This window comes from Coregonus lavaretus (assembly GCF_964263955.1).
Source record: "Coregonus lavaretus genome assembly, chromosome: 7".
Taxonomy (NCBI): Eukaryota; Metazoa; Chordata; class Actinopteri; order Salmoniformes; family Salmonidae; genus Coregonus; species Coregonus lavaretus.
The window spans coordinates 41,025,762-41,038,980 of record NC_139994.1 but is presented as its reverse complement, the minus strand read 5'-3'; the positions used below and the strand labels follow the sequence as shown (position 1 = coordinate 41,038,980).

The following is a 13,219-nucleotide window of genomic DNA, read 5'->3' as shown; positions in this document are numbered from 1 at the left end:
CTCAAACGGTCAGAAACAGACTCCATGAGGGTGGTGAGGGCCCGACGTCCACAGGTGGGGGTTGTGCTTACAGCCCAACACAGTGCAGGACGTTTGGCATTTGCCAGAGAACACCAAGATTGGCAAATTCGCCACTGGCGCCCTGTGCTCTTCACAGATGAAAGCAGGTTCACACTGAGCACGTGACAGACGTGACAGAGTCTGAAGACGCCGTGGAGAACGTTCTGCTGCCTGCAACATCCTCCAGCATGACCGGTTTGGCGGTGGGTCAGTCATTGTGTGGGGTGGCATTTCTTTGGGGGGCCGCACAGCCCTCCATGTGCTCGCCAGAGGTAGCCTGACTGCCATTAGGTACCGAGATGAGATCCTCAGACCCCTTGTGAGACCATATGCTGGTGCGGTTGGCCCTGGGTTCCTCCTAATGCAAGACAATGCTAGACCTCATGTGGCTGGTGTGTGTCAGCAGTTCCTGCAAGAGGAAGGCATTGATGCTATGGACTGGCCTGCCCGTTCCCCAGACCTGAATCCAATTGAGCACATCTGGGACATCATGTCTCGCTCCATCCACCAACGCCACGTTTCACCACAGACTGTCCAGGAGTTAGCGGATGCTTTAGTCCAGGTCTGGGAGGAGATCCCTCAGGAGACCATCCGCCACCTCATCAGGAGCATGCCCGGGCGTTGTAGGGAGGTCATACAGGCACGTGGAGGCCACACACACTACTGAGCCTCATTTTGACTTGTTTTAAGGACATTACATCAAAGTTGGATCAGCCTGTAGTGTGGTTTTCCACTTTAATTTTGAGGGTGACTCCAAATCCAGACCTCCATGGGTTGATACATTTGATTTCCATTGATAATTTTTGTGTGATTTTGTTGTCAGCACATTCAACTATGTAAAGAAAAAAGTATTTAATAAGATTATTTCATTCATTCAGATCTAGAATGTGTTATTTTAGTGTTCCCTTTATTTTTTTGAGCAGTGTATGATAGAATCAATTTCCTCATGCAGGTTTAAAATGTTTGGAAGCAACTTATTGAGGTCCTGTACTCGTGCTCCTGGATAGCACACAGTTTTTGCTCCAGGGACAGATATTTCTCACCATTGAACTGCCCAATACAACGGCCAGAGAAGGGGATGGAGAAATCCGCCCATTAATAGCCCTTACAATTCGTTGAACATTTAAGGGCCCACGAGAAGCAGGATAGCATACACCCGCTGCTCCCGGCGATAGGTCCATTGCCCCGTCAGATTTAGAGAGAGAGAGAAAGGAGCCGAACTTGACGTCATGATTCACTCACTAGCTAGCTAACATAACGTTAAGATGGCTAGCCACCAGTGCTGAGTGGTTTTTAGACAACCAAATTGACCGACATCGGTTCAAGTATTTGAAGTCCATTTCGTTAGTTTTTTTCTTCTTCTGTGAGCTTGATGTGCAGTTTGTAGAGATAAAATCAGATGAACCCTGAACTGTAGGGAGTTGTAGTTTTCAACAGGCCAATATTCTACATAGTTTAGTGCAGAAAACGTGGTAATTAACTACAATAACCATCATTCATTGCGCGCCTGCTTAAACTTGTCTGGTCTGTGCGTAGCAGACACAGAGACTGAAGCCTAGTTTACATTACCCATAAGCACTCGGGTTACGTTGCGCCGGATGTCACGCATTTCAATGTAGACATGCACAACGGAGTGAAAACGAAAGGCCCCTTTACGATTCAAGGCTCCGTTGCGAGATGGACACACAAACTCTGAAACTTTGCGTCATCTTCAGTCCAGCCAAGTCCGTAGAAGAATAGGAATTCACCAAAACAGAGAAGATGAGAATGTGGTTTTGGTGATGGCTTTATGGGATACACTACATGACCAAAAGTATACGGACACCCGCTCGAACATATCATTCCAAAATCATGGGCATTAATATGGAGTAGGTCCCCCCTTTGCTTCTATAAGTGCTTCTACTCTTCTGGGAAGGCTTTCGACTAGATGTTGGAACATTGATGCGGGGACTTTAGTCATTTTACATTTTAGCAGACTTGCTTCCATTCAGCCACAAGAGCATTAGTGAGGTCAGGCACTGATGTTGCGCAATTAGGCCTGGACCGCAGTTGGCATTCCAATTCATCCCAAAGGTGTTCGATGGGGGTTTAGGTCAGGGCTCTGTGCAGGCCAGTCAAGCTCTTCCACACCGATCTCAACAAACCACTGCTGTATAGACATCGCTTTGTGCACAGGGGCATTGTCATGCTGAAACAGGAAAGGGCCTTCCCCAAACTGTTGCCACAAAGTTGGAAGCACAGAATCATCTAGAATGTCATTGTATGCTGCAGCGTTAAGATTTCCCTTCACTGGAACTAAGGGGCCTAGCCTGAACCATGAAAAACAGCCCCAGACCATTATTCCTCAACCAAACTTTACAGTTGGCACTATGCATTGGGGCAGGTAGTGTTCTCCTGGCATCCGCCAAACCCAGATTAGTCCGTCGGACTGACATATGATGAAGCATGATTTATCACTCCAGAGAACGTGCTTCCACTGCTCCAGAGTCCAATGGCGGTTAGCTTTACACCACTCCAGCCGACACTTGGCATTGCGCATGGTGATTTTAGGCTTGAGTGTGGCTACTCGGCAATGGTAACCCATTTCATGAAGCTTCTGACGAACAGCTCGTGCTGACGTTGCTTCCAGAGGCAGTTTGGAACTCGGTAGTGAGTGTTGCAATAGAGGACAGATGATTTTTACACAATACAAGCTTCAGCACTCAGCCATTGTTGCTCCTAGACGTTTCCACTGATATTTGTGTGTCAAACTTTCACACAATATTATTCACGATTCATTCAGGACTATTCATAATCATGGTAGCATCCACATTAATGTATTAGTGTTTAGAAATTTATTATATTCTTATTTACAATACCAGCGACTCCAAAATGGCACAATACATGATTTACTATTAATTTCTATTGGGCACAAGATAATCTGAAACACAACCAAAACAAACAGCAAAATGCATCCAACAAGTTTGTAGAGTGAAAAGCTCATTGCGTGCTAAGAATATGGGACCAAATACTAAACCTTAGAATACATTAATAAACATAAGTGAATTTGTCCCAATACTTTTGGTGCCCTAAAATGAAGGGGGGGGGGGGGGGGGGGGGGTGGACTATGTACAAAAACACAATTTCTAAACGGTTCACCCGATATGGATGGAAATACCATCAAATTAAAGTTGACAGTCTGCACTTTAACCTAACAGTCATTGTTTGATTTCAAATCCAAACTTTTGGAGTATAGAGCCAAAGTAAGAAAAAATGCTTCACTGTCCCAATAATGACGGAGGGCAATGTATGTCACGATGTTAATGGAACATGAGAGAAGAGACAGCGCGATCGAGACGGATAAGAGCCTGAAAATACATTATGTAAATCAGGGCTCTCCAACCCGGTTCCTCGAGAGCTACTGTCCTGTAGGTTCACTCCAACCATAATCTAGCACACCTGATATTAATATTTACAGTTGAAGTCAGAAGTTTACATACACCTTAGCCAAATAAATTTAAACTCAGTTTTTCACAATTCCTGACATTTAATCCTAGTAAAAGTTTTTTTTGGGTCAAGCAGTAGCAAATATATATACACTAACGGTCAAAAGTTTTAGAACACCTAATCATTCAAGGGTTTTTCTTAATTTTTACTATTTTCTACATTGTAGAATAATAGAGTGTGCAAAGCTGTCATCAAGGCAAAGGGTGGCTATTTGAAGAATCTCAAAATATAAAATATATTTTGATTTGTTTAACACTTTTTCGGTTACTACATGATTCCATATGTGTTATTTCATAGTTTTGATGTCTTCACTATTATTCTACAATGTAGAAAATAGTAAAAAGAAAAGAAAAACCCTTGAATGAGTAGGTGTTGTAAAACTTTTGACCGGTAGTGTATCACCAGTAGTACATTTACCGTTAATTCCTAATCTAAATCGTTTGTTCGGTTACAGTAATTTCTGTTAATACATTCAATATATTATTATTATTATTATTATTATTATTCCAGTCTTTTACCATTCCCATTTTCGGAATGGACATGTTTGCAGAGCGCACAACCTATGCTACACTTGCGAGAAACAAGTTTTGGTTCATTTCATTCCATTTACGAGTTTAGTCAATTTAGTCATTGTCTTTTGTTTGGAGCGCTCCTGTCAATGTTGAGTAAGGACAAGCACCTGATTACGCATAGAAATAGGCCTATAGGCTACTTGGCCAGGCCAAAAATGTAGGCATATAAAACGTGCCCATTTGGGGATCTGATAGTTTTCTGATTGGCTTAATGCATTACTAATGAGCTGTGGAGTTTTTCAAATAACATGTTTCTTCACCTCAAAACAGCAAGCAAACCAAGTCTATTTTTACATCCATTGAGAATGACAATAGTTCCTCAATGTATTTGAAAAATCTTTCCAAGCTCTCTCCCTTTCGATAACCACTCAGCATGAAAGGGAAAAATGTCATGCTATGATTCAGTGGAAACGTCATAAAATAGGCCTACCTGATTACTTCTTATGCCTTGCGCAAATAGCCTATAGCTGTAAAAATAATAATGTAAAAAAAATATATATATATATTTTGCAGGCTGCAATGTTTTTATTTGTTGGCTTTATGTAGGCTATTTTTACATACAATACAATTTATTGGTCACATACACATGGTTAGCAGACGTTATTGCGAGTGTAGCAAACTGCTTGTGCTTCTAGTTCCTACAGTGCAGCAATATCTAGCAAGTAATCCCTAACAGTTCCACAACAAATACAGTGGGGAGAACAAGTATTTGATACACTGCCGATTTTGCAGGTTTTCCTACTTACAAAGCATGTAGAGGTCTGTAATTTTTTATCATAGGTGCACTTCAACTGTGAGAGACGGAATCTAAAACAAAAATCCAGAAAATCACATTGTATGATTTTTAAGTAATTAATTTGCATTTTATTGCATGACATAAGTATTTGATACATCAGAAAAGCAGAACTTAATATTTGGTACAGAAACCTTTGTTTGCAGTTACAAAGATTATACGTTTCCTGTAGGTCTTGACCAGGTTTGCACACACTGCAGCAGGGATTTTGGCCCACTCCTCCATACAGACCTTCTCCAGATCCTTCAGGTTTCGGGGCTGTCACTGGGCAATACGGACTTTCAGCTCCCTCCAAAAATGTTCTATTGGGTTCAGGTCTGGAGACTGGCTAGGCCACTCCAGAACCTTGAGATACTTCTTACGGAGCCACTCCTTAGTTGCCCTGGCTGTGTGTTTCAGGTCGTTGTCATGCTGGAAGACCCAGCCACGACCCATCTTCAATGCTCTTACTGAGGGAAGGAGGTTGTTGGCCAAGATCTCGCGATACATGGCCCCATCCATCCTCCCCTCAATACGGTGTAGTCGTCCTGTCCCCTTTGCAGAAAAGCATCCCCAAAGAATGATGTTTCCACCTCCATGCTTCACGGTTGGGATGGTGTTCTTGGGGTTGTACTCATCCTTCTTCTTCCTCCAAACACGGCGAGTGGAGTTTATACCAAAAAGCTCTATTTTTGTCTCATCAGACCACATGACCATCTCCCATTCCTCCTCTGGATCATCCAGATGGTCATTGGCAAACTTCAGACGGGCCTGGACATGCGCTGGCTTGAGCAGGGGGACCTTGCGTGCGCTGCAGGATTTTAATCCATGACGGCGTAGTGTGTTACTAATGGTTTTCTTTGAGACTGTGGTCCCAGCTCTCTTCAGGTCATTGACCAGGTCCTGCCATGTAGTTCTGGGCTGATCCCTCACCTTCCTCATGATCATTGATGCCCCACGAGGTGAGATCTTGCATGGAGCCCCAGACCGAGGATGATTGACCGTCATCTTGAACTTCTTCCATTTTCTAATAATTGCGCCAACAGTTGTTGCCTTCTCACCAAGCTGCGTGCCTATTGTCCTGTAGCCCATCCCAGCCTTGTGCAGGTCTACAATTGTATCCCTGATGTCCTTACACAGCTCTCTGGTCTTGGCAATTGTGGAGAGGTTGGAGTCTGTTTGATTGAGTGTGTGGACAGGTGTCTTTTATACAGGTAACGAGTTCAAACAGGTGCAGTTAATACAGGTAACGAGTGGAGAACAGGAGTGCTTCTTAAAGAAAAACGAACAGGTCTGTGAGAGCTGGAATTCTTACTGGTTGGTAGGTGATCAAATACTTATGTCATGCAATAAAATGCTAATTAATTACTTAAAAATCATACAATGTGATTTTCTGGATTTTTGTTTTAGATTCCGTCTCTCACAGTTGAAGTGTACCTATGATAAAAATTACAGACCTCTACATGCTTTGTAAGTAGGAAAACCTGCAAATTCAGCAGTGTATCAAATACTTGTTCTCCCCACTGTATCTAATACACACAAATCTAAGTAAAGGAATGGAATAACAATATATAAATAATTTATATAGATGAGCAATGTCATTATCAGAGTGGCATAGCCTACGATGCAATATATACTGTATTCTATACCATCTACAAATGAGATGGGTAATTCAAGATATGGAAACATTATTAAAAGTGGCATTTTTAAAGTGACTAGTGTTCAATTTATTAAAGTGGCCAGTGATGTTCAAGTCTGTATGTAGGCAGCAGCCTCTCTATGCTAGTGATAGCTGTTTAACAGAGCTGGTGTAACCGAGTCAGGTTTGTAGGCCTCCTTGCTCGCACACGCTTTTTCAGTTCTGCCCACAAATGTTCTACAGGATTGAGGTCAGGGCTTTGTGATAGCCACTCCAATACCTTGACTTTGTTGTCCTTAAGCCATTTTGCCACAATTTTGGATGTATGCTTGGGGTCGTTGTCCATTTGGAAGACCCATTTGCGACCAAGCTTTAACTTCCTGACTGATGTCTTGAGATGTTAGTTCAATATATCCACATCATTTTCCTTCCTCATGATGCCATCTATTTTGTGAAGTGCACCAGTCCCTCCTGCAGCAAAGCACCCCCACAGCATGATGCTGCCACCCCCGTGCTTCACGGTTGGGATGGTGTTCTTTGGCTTGCAAGCTACCCCCTTTTTCCTCCAAACATAACAATGGTCATTATGGCCAAACAGTTCTATTTTTGTTTCATCAGACCAGAGGACATTTCCCCAAAAAGTATGATCTTTGTCCCCATGTGCAGTTGCAAACCGTAGTCTGGCTTTTTTATGGCGGTTTTGGAGCAGTGGCTTCTTCCTTGCTGAGCGGCCTATCAGGTTATGTCGATATAGGACTTGTTTTACTGTGGATATAGATACTTTTGTACCCGTTTCCTCCAGCATCTTCACAAGGTCCTTTGTTGTTCTGGGATTGATTTGCACTTTTCGCACCAAAGTGCGTTAATCTCTAGGAGACAGAACACGTCTCCTTCCTGAGCGTTATGACGGCTGCGTGGTCCCATGGTGTTTATACTTGCGTACTATTGTTTGTACAGATGAACGCGGTACCTTCAGGCATTTGGACATTTCTCCCAAGGATGAACCAGACTTGTGGAGGTCTACAATGTTTTTTCTGAAGTGTTAGCTGATTTCTTTTGATTTTCCAAGGATGTCAAGCAAAGAGGCACTGCGTTTGAAGGTAGGCCTTGAAATAGATCCACAGGTACACCTCCAATTGACTCAAATGATGTTAATTAGCCTATCAGAAGCTTCTAAAGCCATGACATCATTTTCAGGAATTTTCCAAGCTGTTTAAAGGCACAGTCAACTTATTGTATGTAAATTTCTGACCCACTGGAATTGTGATAGATTATTTTACTTATAATTCACTGTGTCTGTAAACAATTGTTGGAAAAATTACTTGTGTCATGCACAAAGTAGATGTCCTAAACGACTTGCCAAAACAAGAAATTTGTGGAGTGGTTGAAAAACGAGTTTTAATGACTCCAACCTAAGTGTATGTAAACTTCCGACTTCAACTGTAGGTATTCCTCTTGTCCAGATGGGATAGGGCAGTGTGATGGCCTATCCAGTTTGCATAAAGTCCAGTGAAGTTCCTTGAGGGCCGTCGTGGTATCGGCTTGAGGGGGGATATACACGGCTGTAACAATAACCGAAGAGAATTCTCTTGGGAGATAATACAGTCGGCATTTGATTGTGAGGAATTCTAGGTCAGGTGAACAAAATGACTCGTATGTCTTTCTGGAAAGCAACCCTTGCCCTGATCTCGTCAACTTTGTTATCTAGGGACTGGACAATATACTCGGAAGCGATGGATGCTGTGCGCGCCTCCTAAGTCTGACTAGAAGACTGCTACGGCTGCTTCTCCTCCGGCGGCATTGTTTTGGGTCAGCCTCTGGAATCAGTTCAAAATGCCCTGGGTTGTGCGGACAAAGGATCTGCTTCGGGAAAGTCATCTTCCTGGTCGTAGCACTTGTAAGTTGACGCCGCTCTGATATCCAGTAGTTCTTCCCGGCTGTATGTAATAACACTTAAGATTTTCTGGGCTAACAATGTAAGAAATAATACATAAAAAAACAAAATACTGCAAAGTTCCCTAAGGACTAGAAGCGAGGCAGCCCTCTCTGTCGGCGCCATTTTCATATGACATAGTTGGCAATAGAAGTTATTTTTTAGGTTTGTAGCATTTTAATTTAGATTTGGATAGAATTTTGATTAACCACATGACAATGATTTTGAGACACAAATAAATAAATTAAACTGTTCCACAAAAAAAACATAACTGGCACAAAGATTGGTAGAAATTGTAAGATAAATTGCCATTCCACATGAGAAAGGTTGCCGGATCAGCAACTTCAGGAGAGTATCGGCAGAATCCGTGAAAGCCAGCAGGAGGAGAATGGTCGGGTCAGTTAACGTTTTTTTCCCCTTCTGTTTATCTTTATCTCTGGCTCCTTCATGAGTGTCTTATTTCATCAAAGATAGTTTTTAAAGCATCAGACAATCGATTGGTCGATAGAACAGACAACTTTAGGTCGACCAAAATAATTTTTTAGTCGGGGACAGCCCTAGTTACAGAATTCAACCCACATAATGCAAAGTGCATTTAATGTCCTACATTTTTTAATCGAAACCCGTGATTTTTTAATAATCAAACTGACCTCAAAAAACACTAATCGCTCAGCACTACTAGCATCAATTATCAAATCAAGTGATGCCCCATTCCATATTGCCAGTGCATGATACAGTCCACGTTAAAGGAAAAATCCACCCAAAACCACTAATTCCTTTAATTTAGTGTTATTTAACACTAATATGTGTGAACAATATTTTTGGTGAACAAATGTTTCATTTTGGAGTTATAATAAAGTTGGTAGCATCATTAAAAATTGTTGTTGAAATCTGTTGCAGCTCAAGTCGACTACAACATATGCTCTCTCTACTGGTTGGCTGGCTAGCTAGCTAGCAAGAAAACGCAGCTACACACAATAATATCAAAGACAATATCTGCATGTAAAATAGCTAGTTAGCTGTAAAATCAGCTAAACAAACTGCACTATCAATTTAGGAGTCTACAATCTCACCATGTTCAACCTGCAGATCGATGTGCCTCACAGAGTAGACATTCGCAACGACAGATATACTCTCCATGCTACGTCAATGGGCCGCGCGGTGCATTCTGGGACAAGGAGCTCTCTCCTTCAAGGAGTGAATCGGAGTCTATTGGGCGCTAGCTCAAAAACTCAACATTAACACGAATTTCGTCAACAAGCTATACAACATTACAAATCTTTTCCGAGATGTGAAATAATTAACTAGCTATCTGTAATATGGTTGAGCTTTGGAAACGTGATATTACGTACTTGAGGGAAATAGGCACATCTCGACATATACACTGACTTAGAGAAGGGATTGCGTGACGATTATCTAAGCAACCGTGTGCGGCAGCATGACAACGTGAAAGCGATTGGTCAACAGTCTGCTGGGTGAGGAGTTATACCTTCATTCATTGGATTCCTATCTCCTTTCTATAATATCTCTGGCAACGCACCATGCAATGCACCCTGGACTAAAGAGGTAGACAAATAGGAAAAATGTGCTAGTCCCTCTGATAAATTACTAACATCGCCAAAATATGATCAATGGATCATTCGAGAGAAGACATCCTCCCGAGTTATGACATCGGTCAGTATTGAAATCTGACATGTACGATAGACGTTTTCGCGATCTAAAAATCGTATTCATATTAACTTCCATATTAACTTCCAGTGTAGTGAGAATTACGTGAGAATGCTATTCATTGACTACAGCTCAGCATTCAACACCATAGTGCCCTCAAAGCTCATCACTAAGCTAAGGATCCTGGGACTAAACACCTCCTTCTGCAACTGGATCCTGGACTTCCTGACGGGCCGCCCCCAAGTGGTAAGGGTAGGTAACAACACATCTGCCACACTGACCCTCAACACGGGGGCCCCTCAGGGGTGCGTGCTCAGTCCCCTCCTGTACTCCCTGTTCACCCATGACTGCATGGCCAGGCACGACTCCAACACCATCATTAAGTTTGCCGACGACACAACAGTGGTAGGCCTGATCACCGACAACGATGAGACAGCCTATAGGGAGGAGGTCAGAGACCTGGCCGTGTGGTGCCAGGACAACAACCTCTCCCTCAACGTGACCAAGACAAAGGAGATGATTGTGGACTACAGGAAAAAAAAGAGGACTGAGCACGCCCCCATTCTCATCGACGGGGCTGTAGTGGAACAGGTTGAGAGCTTCAAGTTCCTTGGTGTCCACATCACCAACGAACTATCATGGTCCAAACACACCAAGTCAGTCGTGAAGAGGGCACGACAAAGCCTATTCCCCCTCAGGAGACTGAAAAGATTTTGCATGGGTTCTCAGATCCTCAAAAAATTATACAGCTGCACCATGGGGAGCATCCTGACTGGTTGCATCACCGCCTGGTATGGCAACTGCTTGGCCTCCGACCGCAAGGCACTACAGAGGGTAGTGCGTACAGCCCAGTACATCACTGGGGCCAAGCTTCCTGCCATCCAGGACCTCTATACCAGGCGGTGTCAGAGGAAAGCCCTCAAAATTGTCAAAGACTCCAGCCACCCTAGTCATAGACTGTTCTCTCTGCTACCGCACGGCAAACGGTACCGGAGTGCCAAGTCTAGGTCCAAAAGACTTCTCAACAGCTTCTACCCCCAAGCCATAAGACTCCTGAACAGCTAATCGTGGCTACCCTGACTATTTGCACTGCCCCCCCACCCCATCCTTTTACGCGGCTGCTACTCTGTTAATTATTTATGCATAGTCACTTTAACTCTGCCCACATGTACATATTACTTCAACTACCTCAACTAGCCGGTGCCCCGCACCTGTACCCCCCTGTATATATAGCCTCCCTACTGTTATTTTATTTTATTTCTGCTCTTTTTTTCTCAACACTTTTTTTGTTGTTGTTTTATTTTTACTTTTTTGTTAAAAATAAATGCACTGTTGGTTAAGGGCTGTAAGTAAGCATTTCACTGTAATGTCTGCACCTGTTGTATTCGGCGCATGTGGCCAATAAAATTTGATTTGATTTGAGCGAGAGTGACTATCACAGTGCTACGTCATACCGGCCTGATTTTTTTTGGGATTTCTCAAACGCACAAAAACAATATAACGTTCAAAATGGGTGAACCTTTCCTTTAAGGCTACCGTATTGCTTCCACAGATTGTTTGCAATGACTGAGCACAGAGTAGCCGATTAACGTTAGCCTGTAGCTAACGTGAATAGGTTTAGACAAATGGTACTACTGTTCCTCGATATCCTAACTAACTAAATACAACTATGAAAGCGAACGTTAGCTGAGCGTCGCTAGCTACCAAACAAACCCCATGGAGTAGTGACGAGCTATTTCTAACGTTAACGGGCTGGTTTCCCAATGTGTGCCAGTCAGACTCAATAATTAAAACATACTTAGGAAGCCCATTTGCAGTAGGTAACTAGCCTAGCACTGGAGGAAGGTTCTCGACTGTTCCATCTAAATCTCTGATGCGCCACACTGCTGTCAAGACAACAAGACCTAGGCTAGGTAGCCTAGCTAGCGTTAGCACAAGTTGTTGACAGACCAAGCCAGTAGCTACGCTACAACTAAACAATATCCATGGATTTACACTTCAAACCTAACACTATCAAACCATTTTAACATATTACTAAATTACAACATGCTAGTTCTATGAACTAACGATACAGGAGAGTCACAGCTAGTTAGCTAGCAAGTAATACGCCCATTTGATGCGAGGAGACACTGGCTAGGTCCTTGTTAACATCATAACGGTGGACTTTAACGTCTTTTATTTGAAAGATAATGTTTCCAACTGGGTAGACAGAGCCTACAATGTACAATACATGTGATTTGGTAACACATATCTCTTGATAACTAGAAGGATGGAGGTGGATTTCTCAATGAGCGAAGCATGAACAGCTACTCACCATCATCTTTGCAGTTCTTTCGAAAGAAACGACACCGCAGTTCTATCCATTAATGCTGTTCGACTTCTTCTTTTTCTTCTTCTTCAGTGGGGTTTATCGGTGGTTGGCATCCAACGTTATGGTACATTACCGCCACCTATTGTACTGGAGTGTGGGCCAGAGACAGGGAGAAACTCAATTCTACCTGCCAGCCTCGTTGCTCTTAAAAAAGATAACAAAATATTTGAGACTATATCTAATGACGTTCTAATCAATATACTTTTTAAACTAATTTCCTGTATCCCCTTCTCCCTCATACTAGATCTCATACTCTCTCTTTCCCTCTGATACTGTCCACACGGTAGCAATGCATGCTCCATTGTTTCCTGACAATAATCACACTTTCCTGTTGGATGCTTTCCTATCACATTTAATGTATTATTCAACTGGCTGTGTCCCACCCTTAATCTTATAAAAATAGCCTCCTCTCTTCTGTCCCTTCCTGCCGTCCTCCCCTCCCCGACTTTCCTCTGTACTTGAAATAAATGCCTTCCCTTATTATCTCTATTCCACTACTCCTGCCATCTCTGCACCATCACTGTATATATCAGTATTTTTGCCTCTGCCTTGCTCATTGAAACTTCAACATCAACATCCCCACTACTAAGTGCTTGTTTAGCCAGCTCATCTACTGCCTCGTTCCCCTCCACATGGGCTGGGACCCACGTAAATCTTATCTGTATACCCATCTGGGTTTGTAGCACCTCATAAAGCAGGTCTTGTCTACTACGTGAGC

The 13,219-nt window shown here is 42.8% G+C and overlaps 1 protein-coding gene across 1 annotated transcript in view; it reads right to left on the bottom strand.

Moving 5' to 3' along the window:
• LOC311132123 (T-complex protein 1 subunit eta) overlaps nucleotides 1-12,532 on the bottom strand; it is a 45,816-nt gene extending 33,284 nt beyond the window's left edge. The window contains exon 1 of the mRNA XM_084165331.1: nucleotides 12,445-12,532. Within this exon, the coding sequence (XP_084021457.1) occupies nucleotides 12,445-12,450 (6 nt within the window). The 5' untranslated portion in view covers nucleotides 12,451-12,532. The remainder of the gene's footprint in view (nucleotides 1-12,444) is intronic.
• Between the last annotated feature and the right edge of the window lie 687 nt (nucleotides 12,533-13,219).